The sequence below is a fragment of the Colius striatus genome, chromosome 9, assembly GCF_028858725.1.
Source record: "Colius striatus isolate bColStr4 chromosome 9, bColStr4.1.hap1, whole genome shotgun sequence".
Taxonomy (NCBI): Eukaryota; Metazoa; Chordata; class Aves; order Coliiformes; family Coliidae; genus Colius; species Colius striatus.
In genome coordinates, this window is record NC_084767.1 from 34,428,702 (window position 1) to 34,446,074 (window position 17,373).

At 37.7% G+C, this 17,373-nt stretch overlaps 1 protein-coding gene across 2 annotated transcripts in view; it reads right to left on the minus strand.

The window, feature by feature from the left end:
• Nucleotides 1-409: 409 nt before the first annotated feature.
• Nucleotides 410-17,373, minus strand: part of ALS2 (alsin Rho guanine nucleotide exchange factor ALS2) — a 40,145-nt gene continuing 23,181 nt past the window's right edge. Inside the window, exons 15-34 of one of the 2 annotated variants that reach the window (XM_062002577.1) lie at nucleotides 17,075-17,203; nucleotides 16,610-16,680; nucleotides 15,977-16,043; nucleotides 15,499-15,701; nucleotides 15,291-15,356; nucleotides 13,787-13,885; nucleotides 13,071-13,235; nucleotides 12,548-12,659; nucleotides 11,868-11,945; nucleotides 11,623-11,756; nucleotides 9,362-9,529; nucleotides 8,972-9,089; nucleotides 8,278-8,435; nucleotides 7,459-7,581; nucleotides 6,257-6,433; nucleotides 5,788-5,833; nucleotides 4,186-4,247; nucleotides 3,539-3,688; nucleotides 3,130-3,226; nucleotides 410-1,675 (exon numbers count right to left, since the gene is read on the minus strand). In XM_062002577.1, coding sequence (XP_061858561.1) covers nucleotides 1,637-1,675; nucleotides 3,130-3,226; nucleotides 3,539-3,688; nucleotides 4,186-4,247; nucleotides 5,788-5,833; nucleotides 6,257-6,433; nucleotides 7,459-7,581; nucleotides 8,278-8,435; nucleotides 8,972-9,089; nucleotides 9,362-9,529; nucleotides 11,623-11,756; nucleotides 11,868-11,945; nucleotides 12,548-12,659; nucleotides 13,071-13,235; nucleotides 13,787-13,885; nucleotides 15,291-15,356; nucleotides 15,499-15,701; nucleotides 15,977-16,043; nucleotides 16,610-16,680; nucleotides 17,075-17,203 — 2,262 coding nt within the window. In that variant the 3' untranslated portion in view covers nucleotides 410-1,636. Of the gene's footprint in view, nucleotides 1,676-3,129; nucleotides 3,227-3,538; nucleotides 3,689-4,185; nucleotides 4,248-5,787; nucleotides 5,834-6,256; nucleotides 6,434-7,458; nucleotides 7,582-8,277; nucleotides 8,436-8,971; nucleotides 9,090-9,361; nucleotides 9,551-11,622; nucleotides 11,757-11,867; nucleotides 11,946-12,547; nucleotides 12,660-13,070; nucleotides 13,236-13,786; nucleotides 13,886-15,290; nucleotides 15,357-15,498; nucleotides 15,702-15,976; nucleotides 16,044-16,609; nucleotides 16,681-17,074; nucleotides 17,204-17,373 lie in introns of both variants that reach the window. The other variant, XM_062002576.1, reaches the window with a different exon arrangement.

Sequence of the window (17,373 nt, forward strand, 5' to 3'; positions counted from 1 at the left end):
CTTTTCAAAGAGCAGTTCTGCTCCCACAGGTTTCAGTTAGATATTTTTTATACATTGAGTTCCAAGAGATGATTCCATGGAAAGACGGCATCTAGCACAAAAGATTAAGTATTGGAATTCCTGACCTAAACTTGATTATACTTTCCACCCTTAGCTGTGTGTATTCACTTCCCTTCTCAAATTATTTGTATAACTTCCCTTTTAGTCATATTATTGCTTATCTCCTCTAAAATTATTTGATATAATTTATAAAATAAGATTAATTGTTTGCCAACATGACAAAGTCTATTAGCTCTGCATTCTGTTAGTACAGTCTGTTGCAAATATAACAAGTGTAACAATAGTTCTAAACATCATCTTCCCAGACTCACTCTTTCCCCTTTCTGACAAAACTAAAAATAATCAGAAAGACCAATCATTTTAACTTTATTATGAAAATTGCTACATTACAGTCACTCTTCAAAACAGTAGTTTAACATTTAATTTCCTTCCATTTAGGTGCCAATACATAAACCATGATTACTATTCCAAAAAAATGATTAGCATTATCTGTGGTAGTTTGACACAACTTAAGCCATTATAACATTCTATCAACTGTTCCCCCCTCCCCCTTTTTGAGTCAGCCATGGTAAAGAACAGCACCTACAACATCCAAGTTATCTACCACTAGTGTTATTGGTATAAATAAAGTTAAACATAAAACACAGAAGCGCACACACACACAAATCCCCCAGGGAGATTACTTGTTCTCTACATGTTCAAAAATGCAACAAGATTAGCTTTTTTCACTCTGACACATAAGTTAACAGGCAAAAGTCTCAAACTTAATCCATTGTCAACTTGCTCAAGAGCACCTTACCATTCTCCTGTCCCATGGGCTTCCAGAGAAAGCTTTTGTCCTCTTACCTCAGGGTAATGAAACTGCACACTAGAAATTTCAAGTATTTAATTCAGTGCCAAAATTTTAAGTGGTCAGTGCCTTTTATTTATTTCATCAACAGGAAGGAAAGGTGAATGCCTGTATAGTTATAGTTCTAGTGAACAGGGAAGTCCATAACTGTGATTATTTCCACAACAGCACATTAATACTGCATTCAGCAATGCTGTTCAACACAGATGTCTCAAAATCTTTACAGCCAAACATATCATAGGTTACCCATTATAAATACTATTATATTTCTATTTTTTAATTAGACAAACATAATAGCTTAATTTAGGAAGACTGAATGTTTTTGTGGTACAATTCATTCACCTCAGTTGACAAACCAGGAATAATGAAACAAACCCACTGCTTTAGAATCCATGCGGTCCAGACTTTCATGTGTAGATGCCATGCCTTTTTGCAGCACTGTTAATTTAAAATGAGCAAATCATCTTTCTGATAGAAAAGTAAAATTATTTCTTCTTGGCAAGTAGTTTACAACCAAGTCTCTGGTTTTATCACCACTTCACAGATAGCTTCTGGATGTAGTTTTCCAATATTGAAACAAAGTTCAGAAGAAATAACTGAATATTTTCATCCACAGCAACAGAATCGTAACAGAGTATAAGTGCCATTTCAGGGGAGAAACTGGGCATTACTGAAGTTCCACTCAGTAGATAGATTATCCCACAGAGCCAGGTTGTAAACGATGGTCTAGGTAAGCTTTTCATGTTGAATCTGGTAGTAACATGCCTAAATTAAAACAAAACTTAGTTTAGCATGGTAGTTCTCATCAAGCTGATAAAACACTGTAAGAAGAAAGTTGCTTTATTTTTTCTCTCCAAGAACACAGAGGACTAGGCTTTCCACAAGTAGTACTGATATAATGACACTCAACACATGAGAATCTTTCAATATGCAAACTAGCAAAAACAACAACAGGAGGTTTTAAGTTACAAATTATGCCCAGCTACTAGTGAAGCCAGATAGTGTGATCTGGGACTCTGAATACCTTCCCAGCTCCCACCTTTGCCAAGATGAAGTCCATTTTTTAAGCTCACAAATCTCTTTGCCCTTTTATCAAAGGGTCTAGAAAAGAAAATAGTCTGTTACAAGACAAGGCCGGACGGATTAAGCATTTCAAAAGCACTCAGACTGAAAAGCAAAGGTTTCTGTCACGTAGATAAATACTCTGGCCTACTACTGATAGCAAGTCACTCCTTAATGCTGGTTCAAAAATTCATTGGATCAGCCATAACCAGAAACATAATATAAAAGTCTCACACAACATCTTTATTTGTGAGCAATGAGATTCTGCTTCCACTATACAGATTCTTTGATAAATTCAAACCAATTAAATTTTTGCATCACATAATGGGTATGAAAAACTTCTGCACCCAACTATTTCCAGTTTGCACAGACATGCACAATAAAATCATGTTCACCTGGCAGCTCATCTTAAGATTTTAATTTAAGTTTCAGATTAACAGCTTCTCTCCAAAAGAACCCCACAAAAATCGCTCCACACAGCTGAACTGTCAACAAAACCTCCTTGTTTGCTTGTCCTGTCACTAGATACAATACAAAGAAGGGATGCTCCAACCTCCTGACATCCACCATTTAGATATTTGTAAATATTAATGAGACTCCTCTCAGTCTCCTCTTCTCTAGACTAAACAACCCCAGTTCCCACAGCCTTTCCTCATAAGGAAGAAGTCCAGTCCCATGATAAACAGCTTCTCTTCCTTTTTCCATACTTAGAAATAAATGAATACTAAATAGAACATTGGAAGTGCCATGGTACTTTTAAATATTTTTTTTTTTAATTTTCAAAAACTGAATTCCTGAAGCATCTTGATGTGAGGCTTAAACATTACTGGAATGGCTAATCTCCAAAGCAGCACTTCCATTGTTATAGAAGGATAAGGTTTGTTAAGTTGCAGGGGAATGACGAGCTCTAGGTGAGCATTCAGAACAGTCATCACCAACCAATATTACATTTCAATACAGTACCTTTGCACATTGCACCATTTTACTAGCAGTACCCTAAGCTTTTAAGTTTCTTGCTTATCTTAGCTAAATTTTCAATTAAAATGTCAAAGAAGTTAAAACCGAACGTTAACACAATTGTCCTGAGCTGATCATCATTGCTCAAAGCTGGGTAATTTCCTGAGAAAGCTTTCAGTACCCCTGAATAATTTTCATACCTTCAGTGTAGTGAACATGATGCCTTGCTCTCCATGCTGCAGATAAGGATCCATCAGGTCTTCAATTAAGTGCACCTCAGATCCCAAATTCCTTATCCTGTCACATGGGGGAGTGGGAAAGAATAGGTGAACAATAGATATCTATATAGTGATTTTCTTTTTCGTACATGGAGTTGTACAAAACCCATAGTTTTCCCTAACTGCATTCTGAAGTCACAGCCATTTCACAGTTACCTGTTCAAAATATTTTTAGGACAAAGCAAAGAGCCAAAATTAAAATTTACTAATTTACAAAAAGCTAGCAACTAATCCTAGAACAAGAAGCTTAGTACAAGGAATGCTTAATACAGGTAAAAGTACTCATGCTGCCTATACTGAGGTTAACACAGATACCACTCTTCGTGCCTACCTGGCTCGTAGCACCACGTAGAGAAAAACAGGAAATAAGTCATCCATGGACCACAGAAAATCTTCCTGAAGAGTCTCAAGTACACTCTGAGATATCTCTTCAAAAGTCTGCTGGATCACCTTCAACTTGTCAGCTGGGGTAAACGTGGTACTATTTGGAGAGCAAAGCATAACAGAAAATAAGATGTAGTTATGCATCTGCATCTAATTACCAAGAAACATATCTGTACTGCATCTAAATCAGGAAGACAATTTACTAACTAGTATGCTAACCCTCCCACCAAGAAGTCAGATCACTCACACCACAGCCACAGCTCCCAAGGCTGTGTAGTACCCCAGGCTATAATTACTGGATCAAGGCACACTACTGCACAAGACTGTCTTCACAATTTTAAGATGTTTTAGCATCTTATTAGATGTTTAGATTCTATATAGTGTCCTATGGACACATCTCAGTCATTTATGAGGCCATGCTTCATTCCTCATTAGGACAATTTGCTAACTTTTGCAGTAGGAACTCTGAAACCTCTTGCTGACCTCTCATATGAGGGTGATCAAAGAGGTAACAGGTAAAGGATGACAATCAAATAAACTAGATACTTCTACAGTGGTAACAGTAAAACACAGAGTCAAGTTTCAGAGTATTACCTGATTTGCTGTAAACATTCAACTGCAGAGGCAAAGCAGGCATCTTTTGTAATTGATGATACCTGTGTAATCATGAGAAGATTTACTGTGCATGCTGAACAACCTCACTATTCAGCAGAAGAAAAGCAGAGTATCATATAACACTGACATAAAAGACACTTCTTCCAGTTTTCCAGTGCAAAGATCATTCAGAAAATTGGCCTACATGTAATTTGCATGAGTTTCATTGAAAATTCAGAAAAGGTTGTACTGAGATTCTTGGTATGTTACCAGGAATAGGTTTTGGATATCTTCCAGGTCAAGGAAGACTTAGATTCACTAAATCTTAATGGTTAACAATCAAGATGGAACTGTAAGATGAATGGTTGAATCCAAGAAAAGTGATACCAGTCAATAATCAGAGACTCAGGTTTGAAGCAAAGACAAAGAACAGATATAAAGAATTAATAGGCAATTGTTCCTAAGTCTTTCTGCATGGATTAGGTAGAGAATGGATGCAAAAAGACATAGAGAAATTCACAGAAATGAGGAGACTGGACAAAGGAGAGCAGCAGATAAACATATTGTCTTGGCTAAAAACATCTTGTTTAACTGAAGGAATGACCCAGCGGATATGGAAAGTGGCCAAAAAGGGCATCATAGACTGCGTAATTTAGATTCATCATATATATGCTACATAGTACTTCACAGTGGAGGGGCTTTATGCTATAACCAAAATTACTCGGGAGTGTAAAAGACTCAGCTGGCAATAATTTTGCCCAGTACCTAAAAATACAGAAATACAGAAGTAATTAGGTATTGCTGGATTTTTAAACGTTTCAAGTCTGAACGGAGGTTTGCATCACATTTTCTCAGGTGAACCTTGAACTTCATGATTTGGGAAAAAGGGGACTTATCTTTCTGAGAACCCACAACCTCAGGGGTTGGATTTAGCAGCAGCTTTGGCCATTATTATGAACTTGTAATGCTCAATCTCTGGAAAAGCCACACTTCCAATTATTATAGACTTTGCACAAGCCACAGTTATAAATAGGAAAGAGGTGACCTGAAAGCAGGAGTATCTAAATGACTACAAATAATTGGAAAAGTTTATAAAAGTATACTGATTCATAAACGAACATACTTAAACTGTTCAAAGTTATGATTATTAAACCACTCAGAGACTGGGGTCAGAGATTAAGTACTACACTAACAACATCTAAGACCAGTGTTCAGCCACTTTCAGCAAAATAATGATTAAGAATTAAAACTATACAATTCTTCTCCTAATCAGAAGGTATACAAAAGTATAACTCTTAATCAAGCAGCTTGAAAATTTCCTTGCTTGACTTTTATTCTCACTTTCATAATTGAAGACCAAACAAATGTATTCTTGAATTAGAATTCATTACAGAGTAAGTAAATGACAGAGCTGGACTGACAGCTACTTTGAGAAATCTCTAATGTAGCTGTTAAGTAGCAGACAAAGTTTCAGGAAACATGATAGCATAGCATCTCAAACAAAAACTTGGTCAGAAATTCTTTGAGCACTTCTTTATGATCTCAGCTTTTTGAAAGGAGCATTGGACAAAGTATACTGTAAGTCAAAGTCAATGAACCTACCTTTCTACTCTCTCCAAGGATGGATACAGTTCCTGGCCAAAATTTCCTGCAAGAAACCCGACATAGTCTATTGAGAGAGCATAGTCTTAAAGCATTTCTCACCTTATGAAGTTATGTTCTTCTATGAGATACAACAGCTCGTTCTACAGGATCCACCACATCTAAAACAAATAGATGGAAAATAGTCTAATCTGAAATGCCTTGCTCTGGGGCTTTGTAGCAATACCAGTCTTCCCACTCCCAAAAAGAAGTGGAAGGGTGGGGGGATGGAAGAGGTCCCTTCCAATCCGAATCATTCTGTGATCCTGTGTGATTCACTCTCACAACCATGCTAACTAACAAAGACATGTTTAGACTCATTTTAATCAAAGAAAACACTTTAATCAATAGTTGGGTGTTTTTAGGTTTTTATCCAACTACATGCCACAACATTTTTCTAAGTTCTGTTCCATTGCTGAATCATACTCACGCTTGCACTCCAAGAAAACTCAGAAGAGCCATATCAGTTTGTTTGTTTAGACGTAAAACACATTCCCAGTAAATATCTTCCTCACGCTCATTGTCTAAGGCATACAACATAAATAGAGGAGGATAGAGTCGTGGCAGTAATACAGGGAGCAGCAAGCCAAAACTGGTAACCACATAGCTATAAAAAAAAAAAAAAAGAAGAGGGTGGTGGTTTGATGAGAAAGACATCTTAAAAACCTGATTATCTATAAAAACTGAATGAAGAAGAAATCATTGGAACAAATATTTAATTTACTAAGCACCTATTTTGTGATGGGTAAGAATAATAAAACAAGTACAAATATATCAAATAGTAACTGAGCTAAGAAATAGTTACGAGTAACTTTTCTTTACAAATTTTACACATGCTAGTAAGTTTGGGGCAGGGAAGTGATTGTGGTACAATTTTTTTGTGGTTATTCTCTTTTAAACAGAACACTGGCTTTCTTCCTTGTATAATGTAAAACCTGAACAGTATTCAAGTATAGCACAGTATTCAAGTTTTACCTGTATTTTCATCTTAATCATTTAGTCCCTGATCTAAGCCACTCAACAGTTGAACTTAACCTTGAAAGCACAAGCTAGAAAATAGGCTAAACCCCATTAAGTTATCTGGCCTAGCTCTGCACACTCACAGCACAAGCTTCATAAAGTCGGCAGTTGCTTGGCATCAACTGTAACTCCAATAGGGAAAGCTGAACTCAAGGTGCCTACTAATACCATCTGTATCTCATTGGAGTCTCCCTCAGAAGGCTATCTCTACTGGTCCCTCCTCCTTGTTTTGACCACACCTGAGGCTGATGGGGATAGGACAATGGAGAGTGAGCTGCATGTGGCTGGCTATTTGTGATGCAGTATATTGGACCTGCATCACCCAACTGTGTATATCCAAAACAGTTTTCTGAAGCCTAGGCCCAAGCCTGAACTTGTTTACCCACAACAGAAGAGAGTGAGTTTGGGCTTAAGGGATGAAATGCTTATTATAGCCATCACATGGAGATTAGCTTATCAAAATCTGACATTAGAATCAAAGGGGAAAACAAATCTGCTTTTATCCCTAAGTTAAATATTTACTTATCTTTCTTGTCCCAACCAAGAAAAATAGACTGTGGACAGAAAATGCAGCCTTCATTAGTTCTTTTTTTTTTTTTTTCCCTTATGTACCCTGGCTCAGGAGATTCTGATCTGGAGTCAGATTTCCCACTGCAAAATGATCGTCTTCCTTTTGGCTCTGCTGCCAGGAATGGGAGTGTGCTGCCCTCTTCGGGAAGATCAGGAAACAAGAACCTAAATGTCAACACAAACAGTATTTGCTTTCATGTCAAGACCTTTCCACAAATCACTGCATTAGATGGCAACATTGGAAAGAAAAGTCAGCTGCAATAATACATGGTGGACTAAGACAGGGTAGCTAATAGATGTACAGTACCACCTACCTGGAAGAAATCTTAGGAAAGCCAACCGCCCTCCAATGCCAGATACCTTTTCTACCTTAACATCACTTCCCTCCAGTCAAGCCTTCTGATAGTTAATATTTCGAATACTTCTGGTTTCACATTGGCAGAACACAAGTAAAGCTCCAACTGCTCTCAAGAATCTAAGCAAACACTTCTCAGGATCAATGCTCATCCATGTTGATATGAACTTCCATGGCACAGGCTGTGAGTTCTTATGCTCACTATTATTCTGTACCCTTTGAACAGTCTTTTCACAGCATGGATATCCAGAGACACTAAATTGGAAATCCGCATTCAAGATGAGTTTCTTATAGTCACATTTTGAAATAGAATGGAGGAGTAATATGCTGTAGTAAAGACATTTATTTTTGTATTTTGACAGAATATTCAAGACTCCTTAAAAGGGCTAAGGAAATAAAAGCAGCCCCCAAAACTGAGAAAAGATACTGGCACATTTGGGCTGCTTCAGTAGACAAGACATCTTTAATTCAACAGTAGTTTGACATGAAAATGAGAGTCTCATTACCTAACCAGTTGGAAAATGCGTTTGAGGTAGGACTTTATCTCTCTTACAGCCTCTTGCAGTAATCGCCGATTAGCTCCTACCCCAACATAGGTCATTCTGTAGACAGCTACTAGTGTTTCCACCAGCTTGCCCAATGGATGAAGAGGAGTATCACAAGCCTGAGGTGAAAGATATTAATTGGCCAATCATATGGGTCAATGACAGACAAGAAAAAGAAATGGAATTCATGAGATGGGCAAGAGATCCAACAACAGGTTTTGTTAAATATAGTTTGTTTTTTGATGCATTTCTAGTTGGTTTTTTTTTTAGACTACCACTTGGATTATAAAATGCATGTATTAACTGAATATAGCTCAGTGTCAAGACAGTACAAGAACTTGTGCTACTATTTGGACTAGTCATCTGTCTAGAACTATTAAAATTAGCATGCAATAATTAGCAAGTACTTCAAGACGCTTTGATGGGATTCAATGTGTAAGAATTAAAACAGTAACTGAGCAGAAACTGACTTTAAGGTAGTGTTCATTGGGTATACAATGGTTTTAGACTTACAGATTTTAATTCCATAAATTAGGAAGTTATGTACAAACATGAACGAAAACAGGAGTGCAAGTATGGAAGGCATTAAGGAAAGCTATTACAAAGTGATCTTGACATCATGGCTTACTAACAAGCTATTGGAGAGTCACAATACCTTTATCAAGTATTTTTTAATATTTTCATATTTTTCCAGTGTGAAGGCACCAATGTGTTGTGGAATGAACTCCAAACTTTCCAGTGTCTGAGTATGTGAGCGGCTCAATAATTCTGGGCTGTAATTATAAAAAAGACAAGGACATTGTACATATTATTTATGAGATATACAGTAGGGAAAAAACCCTGAGCCTGGCAACCAAACTGATTCTAAACATCAGTATGTCCCTGAAAGGGTTTATAGTGCAGAGTATTAAGGGTTCTGATTTTGTTTAGGATTTGTTTTTGTTTTATCTGAACTTCTACAGTTAAGAGTTTCTAGTTAGAGTGTGACTCCAGCTTCCTCCTCAATACATTCTTGTCTTGCTGACTAGATTCTCTGGAAACCAACCTGTCTTTGTGTTGCCGTCGGTTGGTGGTCAGGGCCACTGCAATGTTGTCCCAAGCCTTCCATCTGTCCCCCTGGCCCGGGCTCTCACAACCAAGCTGATTCCAGCACTCTTCAAATACTGCCTTCCACTTCTCATCAGGAGGCACAGCCAGGACCCCAAGTTTATGCCTAATGAAGTGACCAGTTAGTCTGATAAATCAAACAGTCATGAAATAACGTAGTCAGCTATGAAAACGACTTATGGGTAATGCTAATCTAGCATCTCATATTATTTGATCAAAAGCTGATATACTGTGATATACAGTCTCTACTGTGAACCACATTTATCACTAAGACTAAACCTAGAACCTACTACTTAATGGGTTTACTTTTAACTTCTTTTAAAAAGAACATACAAAAAGTTACTGATCTTAAATTAATTTTACCCTTGCTAACTAATATATGTTAATCCATGTAGTATATTACAAAGTTACAAGATTAAATTGCTTTTAATACCCACAAGTAGAAACAACTATGAACCTTATTACATTAGACAAGTCAGTCTTCATGATCATCTTCCAGGAAATAGGATTGGTTTGATTTCAAGGAAAATAGGACACACTGCACTTGACTGGATTTATCTTCACCACTGGTATTCACTAGGAAGGCTCAGGCCACATTCATGTAGCAAGGACACAGCACAAACACCTCCCACATATCTCACTATTCTGGAATGTACAAATAGCACAGCTACACAGATAAATGCCAATGATTTGGACACAGCTTCTGCTCCTAAAGTAGCATCTACCTACAATATTGTGTGACATGTTAGGGATGTGCCAGTAGAGAGTGAAATCAGCCCAGGCATCTTCTCACTGACAATGCTCAGGGATTCTCTGTAGCTGATGCAAAAGAATAACTGTTTTTCCCACTAGATAGCTAGGTATCTATCTCAGACATGTAGTGAAATTAGGGCTTTGAAAAGCTCCTGTAAAGCAAATAAATGCTTTCAGAGTTAATGGTTCTGTCTTGATTTATACCAAGTGCCAGAAATGGTCAGACATTTTGTTAATAGTTTGAGATGAAAACTAGCCAGACTGGCATTTCTCCACATTTTTAGTTTCACAAAGCAGAAAAAGTAGGCTCTAAGCCTTTTCACAAATTATACCTGAAGATTTTCAACTTCGAGACAGCCTAAAAAAAGGGTAGATGAAACCCATATTTTCACAAGCAATCTTTGCCAATATGTACATACATTTATTCATAAGACTCTCTACCGGGGTAAAAAGCAGGCAGCTGCTAAGGTTGCAAGTGTTCAGTTCAGCGGGGAGGCCTGCTTAACTTTGCATCCTGTTATAGGTGTCAGCACTGTCAAAAGCAATTACCAGTAAATGCTTCAGGAAGCATACTGAGAAGTGATTTATGTAAAAACACTGGAGTTGTGTTTCTCATTTTAATCTGAAATTTGAGAGTAAGCTCCAAATATATTGAATACTGTACAACAATTACTACTATTGTAAATGGGTATATAGTGCTACCAAATACTGAATTTTCACCAACATCTGTTTAATTTCATTTAAATTTCTTCTACCCAAAGATATTTTAGTTATGACTTACATAAAGCAGATATTTTTTTTTCCCCCCCAGAGACAATGAAGCAAATTGACTTAATGCATCTGCTATAAATAAGGCTATATGGATTCTTCTCTAAGTTATCTTTGCCAAGTGTTAAAATGTTCTGTTTTGCAATTCAGCAGGTTTTTCTTATACATTGTTTGGAAGAGGTGTAATAAGTAGCCAATTTTGTTCAAATGTATCCCCACTAGCATTCTTAAATTACTAAATAAATCAATTTACCAAAAGGAGGCAGAAGGCAGATAGGTCTGTGACTGATTCACTCACCGAAATGTAAGTTAGTCTCTCTCTCAGTACCTCAAAAGTTGCCAGCAGCTGTGAATCAAGTTCTAACAGTCAGCTCAGATACAAAGAAAAAGAAATTCTGAGGCCACCACAAGACAGTAGCAGCATGGTGGCTATCCCAGAATTTCATGCTGTTACTTGCATATTCAATTAGTAATTATAGCAAAAACATCTCTAAAGATTTTTATCTTCTTGTCTTTTCTAAGCAGGAGGGAAGAGGAATGAAAAAGCAAACGTGTTTTCCAAATCTCCCTGTTTCTTTGGAAAAAGATATTTTTAACTGGCCTTTGATAGAAGACAATAGTTATGTTTTCCAGGTATTATTCAACCACATGAGAAATTACTTCTTATTCAATACTCACAACGCTTTAGGTTTGTCTTTCTCATTCTCATACAAGCTAGGTTTGAAGTAGGTTCCTGTGATTTTTATGCCAGATCCCCATTCTCCACTGAAGAGACCTTCAATATAATCTCCATTTGGCAAGGTCAGTGTTCCCTTGGGAGGAGACAATAAAAAACGTAACTGAAAACCATTAGGAACAAAATTAAAAGGAAAGAATTTTTTTTTTACATGATAAGAGTTTACAAGTGCAACTGTAATACCAACCTTTCCACTCAGAGTCCAGTTATCTGAGAATTCCCCCTCATAGACTGTATCATCCTCAGAAAGCAGAATTCCAGTCCCCTGTAAAGAGAACAATAATGAACACAAAGTAGTAATTATGACAGAGGCCAGATCTGAAGATCTAAAGATACACTGAAAGAGCTGTTACTACTCCTGAGCAAAGATTTTTTTTTACTTTTTTTTTTTTTAAAAAAAAAAAAAGCAGTTCCTGAAGTACTATAGTATCTAGTAACAGGACAATGGGTAATAGGATGAAGCTGGAACACAAAAAGTTCCACTTAAATGCAAGAAAAAACTATTTTACTATTCACGTGAGGGAGCCCTGGCACAGACTGCCCAGAGGGGCTGTGGAGTCTCCTTCCTTGGAGGTCTTCAAGACCCCCCTGGACATGTTCCTATGTGATCTGATCTAGGTGAACCTGCTTCTGCAGGGGGGTTGGACTAGATGATCTCTAAAGGTCCCTTCCAACCCTATCATTCTGTAATTCTATGATCCTCCTAGTTAAAACACAGCAGGGATTATAAAGATAGTTTTATAAGTCAGGAAAACAGAAGGTTAGAAGAAGAGGTTTATACAGCCTCACACATACTCATCTACCCCAGAAAACTACCACTACACTCAGAGGAAAAGACACTGTAGCAGAGTCCAGTGTTCAACTCACCATCATTTTGTTGGTGCTGAAGGCTCCTTCATAATACAGTCCAAACTGAGTAACCACAACACCATTGCCTTGGCAAAGATCATCCTGCCACATTCCCATATACTTTTCTCCTCTGAAGAAAAACAAAGTAGGAAGAAAATAGTGTAAGTAGCACATTTTTATCCTTTTGTTGGCTTTACTGCAATATTTGACCATTACAGAAACCATTAGAAAACATTGATACAGCACTTGCTTCAGATCTGGCAATGAAGTTTCATTACCTTCATGGAAATATTCTTTTTCACAGAAGTAAGCTATAATGAACTTCCTTTCACAAGTCACATTACAAACTTGCCACATCCAAGCAAACTGTTCCTGATCATCTGAAACAACGCTGAAGCCTCTGTAAGTCCAACTCCTGTCCAAAGGAATCTGAGTAATAGCTATAGCATGTAAGTGCACATATTTAGTGCAATCCTGCCTCTGAGACCATCAATTGTACACCCTACTACTGTTTTAAGGATATGTGGAACTGAAGCATTACCTTGTGATATCATCAAAAACTCCATAACCACTCTTCTTATCCATTGTCCATTGTCCAATGAACATACTGGGTGAGGAAGAGGTCAGTTTCCCACTGCGTAGCAGACCATGCCCATGACGCATGTTATCCTGAAAACACCCTTCATACACCTCACCAGTAGCATAGCTACAATGAAAAAAAGATTAAGATTCTTATAATCCACTTTTCTATTGTGGCAGGTTTTTTTAGCTGCTTTTGGTTTTGGAGGTTTGTTTTTGGGGTTTTGATGGGCTTTCATTGGGTTCCTCATCCCCCAAAATATATCAATCCTCTCAATTTCTTTCTAGGAATTATGTTACAGCCCTACCAAGTAGGAATTATAGTAAAAGTATATTTGGGATAAAAGTGAGCTTTTAATACAAGTCTTCTGATGCTTTGTTGTTTTAAAGTCACTCTTTCCCCTACAAGGAAGGCCATTCGAGGTTACATTTATTTCTCAGAAGAAAGAATCCTTTATTATTGAATAATTTGAATATTGAATAATATTGTGGCAGCAACAATAGATATTAATAACAGACCACTGGCCAAGAGTATATTGTCAGCAATCTACCAAAGGCAAAGCAGAAAATAAGCTAACCATAATCACGTCTGAAATGTGACAAGAAAGTTAGCAAGCAGTGTGTCACAGCACCAGCCCTCCCTTCTCCCTTCTACACCAGCAACAAGTGCTACATTACCTGTAGACTCCATGACCACACATTTTGCCTTCCTTCCAGTACCCCACATAACGGTCATCCTTATTCAGTGCTTTGTTTGGCACTCTGTACTCACCATACCTGCCCACATATGGAAATGGAACACAAGCAGCTATAATGCTGACGCATTTCATAAAAAACAGCAGATACATAATCACAGACCCATTCCAAAATCAGAATGCTCTCCATAATTTGTAGCCCATCTCTTCAACTACAGCACTTACAGACTTTTTAAATTCTTTTTGTTTTTATGAAAAAGCAGGAATTCCAGGTTAATTCAGTCTATACTGCTTTTCACCTGTTTGACTGTGGCATGTGACTACAGTAGGCATGTTGAAATATAAACATGTATGCATTAGATAATCCTAGAAATTACAGATAAATATTGATCCATTTATTTCTGGTGGAGATTTCTTTGCAATATTTCCATCTCCAACAACCCTAAAATCACCAGGGTTAGTTACAATTACTATTAGTTACAAACGATCAAAGCTCCAATTTCATTTTATAGTTTGACATTATATCTAATCTAATACCTATATCTTAGCTATAGCAGCTAAAGTGCATTTTAAAAAGCTGACTGCAGCCAGACCATATTTCAGTTGCCCCTTCAACTCAGTACTTTGAAAATATATCTGGAAGCCAACGGGACTCTTCATATATTTTTATCCTGCTCAGTACAGACATGTCTGCTCTTAAGACTGACATAAAAATGCCTTTGGAAAAAAGTTAACCTCTTCACCTCAATAGTGCCCTAAGCAAATCCTTAGCAATGCAATCCACAGATTAATTCAAAGCTGTGTGATAAAGTGGTCTTGTTTCACCAGATAACTTGATAATGTCTAGAGTTTCCATTCATCCTCTCTACTAGCTATCTTAATCATCAGGGTCATACTCTCATTAGTTTTGTTTTCAGCATCCAAACACTTAAGTTACAATCAACTAAACCCTTACTCTACCAGTGTAGAAAATATCAGTGAAGAAAATATCAGAGAAGATGCATCCCCACATTTTATGAAAAGCAGTGCATTTTCTAGAAGGATAAGAAATCAACACCAGAACTTTTGAAAAAATGTTGCAACATAAAAAGGTAATAATTACCTTTACAACAGAAAGTTGACTACAGATTTCTTAACTGGCTTCCTCTACTTAGGAGTTTACACTCACCCACCCATTCTTTCTCCGTGGCACTTTTACCATTTCCTTTCCTCATCCTACAGCTGATTATCCCAATTAGTTACCATTTTTATGAAAGAGCAATGTTTTAATCATGCAAATGCAGAGTCTGTTGTGATGACAATTAGCATACCTCCAGATAAATGAGAGATCATCTATATATCAACATATAGATATATATTGTTAACATACATAAGCCTGAGTCAGTAAGATTCACCGCAAAACCTTTACTTAAAAGTTTTTGTTGTTATCTCCTGCAATAAAAGGCAATTCTTGCCCTCTGGCTCCACAAGTAGTGAGAGGATCTTACCCATCCTCCAGTCCAGTTCGGAAAGTCCCAGAGTACATTCTTCCATCTGCCCACCTCAGGATCCCTCTGAAAAAAACCACACAGCCGTACACATGTATAAGATCATCAGTTCCCCTCGCACTTACCAAATAACTTCTCTGAGCAAGTTTTCTTATTGATACAGCAACTACTTCAGTTTGGTTCCAACTGTTATGTTAAATGTTTTTACCTGCCATGGGGCTTTCCCGAAAGCCATCTCCCATCATAAACAGCATCCTTAAATCGAGGGTCCTTATAGAAAGTGTATTTGGCACTGCGAGAAATTGGAGGCTCCTGTCTTGGTACGTTCCCACCAGCTCCACATAGAATGAAGTCAGAAGTCCCCTTAAGGGCCTGATCCACTGCTTGGCTTATTGCCCGTAGCCATTTGGTCTGCAACAGAAAGTGTTTCATCACAGAATGTAGCCAATGTTTGTCTTTGCACTGAACCTAATTTTTACAGCAACTACAATAATCCCTTATGCACTCCTCAATACAATGTTGCAAAGTGGAGCACTGCTACAGTGAGGACAGCGTACAGTCAATCTGCATACCAGATTCTAGGAAGACTTCATTCCTGCTTCAGCAGTATGTCTTCCTGTTAGGTTTCATGGTAGATGAGAAACTCATATCATCATTGAAGACAAAGAATTTGTAAATATGCCTACCTTTTCCTGTGGTGTTGAAGAAACAAGAACAAGCTGTTCCTCTGGCGTTGTAATCTTCAAACCATTCCTACATGGGTGGGGTGGAGGTGAAGTATTTTAATCTACTGAAATTTCACCCTGAAAAAGGCAGTTTCTCAAAGCACAAATACTTTATCACCCCTCCCTCATCCCAGCTAGCATTCACTTTAAGTCCGGAGTGAAAAGAAGTGGCAGGAAAACTACTTGCTTCCCTCTTAACTACTTTTTTCTTTCCGATGTTTATGCAACTTTTTTGTGTGTAAAAACACAGAAACATGGTAAGTCTTCTGAAACAAGCAAGAGGGTAGACATAGAATCATAGAATAGTAGGGTTGGAAGGGACCTTTAGAGATCATCTAGTCCAACTCCCTTGCATAAGCAGGTCCACCTAAATCAGGTCACATAGGAACGTGCTCAGTTGGGTCTTGAAGACATCCAAGGAAGGAGACTCCACAACCTCACTGGGCAGCCTGTTCCACTGCTTCGTATCACCATCACAGTGACATGAGTGTATCTAGCCTATTACACTCCTAGTTTATGATAACAGGTTACAAATTTTTCATTATTCCTCCCAAGTTATCTAACTATTTCAGAATCACAACCAAGAATACTCACACATTACCAGCTTCTTCTGAAAGAGCTTCTACCCACAAAGTGGACAAGGGAAAAATATGGTGTGTTGAGAACTGTAGGCAAGGAGAAGAAGAGGAGAAACTTCATCAGGTACTGACCCATTACTCCTGTCCCTTGCTTTTTCTTAACAGTTTCTCCCCTCCTTTGAGGACTAGGGAAAAAAACCTGAGCATTACTGAGTCTTCATATGCTTACAGGCTCCTTATATGTACCTTGCTCTGAGGAATAGCCAACAGAAACCATGACAGCCACAAGGCAACAGTGATAAAACATTTTAAAAATAGTACATAACTTGAAACTTATTTGTGAACATAAAAAAATGTAACTTTTACATGTTCAAGCAACAATGCAGGGAATGATGCAAAAACTTACCTTCACTATATGAAAAATATTTCATGTTATTAGCAGCAGAAGAAAGGTTTTGTTCCTGGATACAAGCTGGCTTACCTGAGCATGTACCAGAGCATCATTAAAAAGGATGAACCAGTTCACAGAGAATCTCCCAGCATGCTGCAGGGACAATCCACGATTGCTGCTTTCACAGATCAGGCGACGCTCTGGCTTCCGCAAGGAATCCTACAGGTAGGATTACAAGCAAAATTACAGAAGCTTCCTTCTCACTGACTGTGACTTAACGTCAGTGCTATTTGTCTTTCATAGTAAGGGTCTGATCTTTCCAAAGCTAAGAGTTACTACAGTATCGCAAATCGGAAAAATAAGAAGCGCAACTGGGACAGGTACAAGAG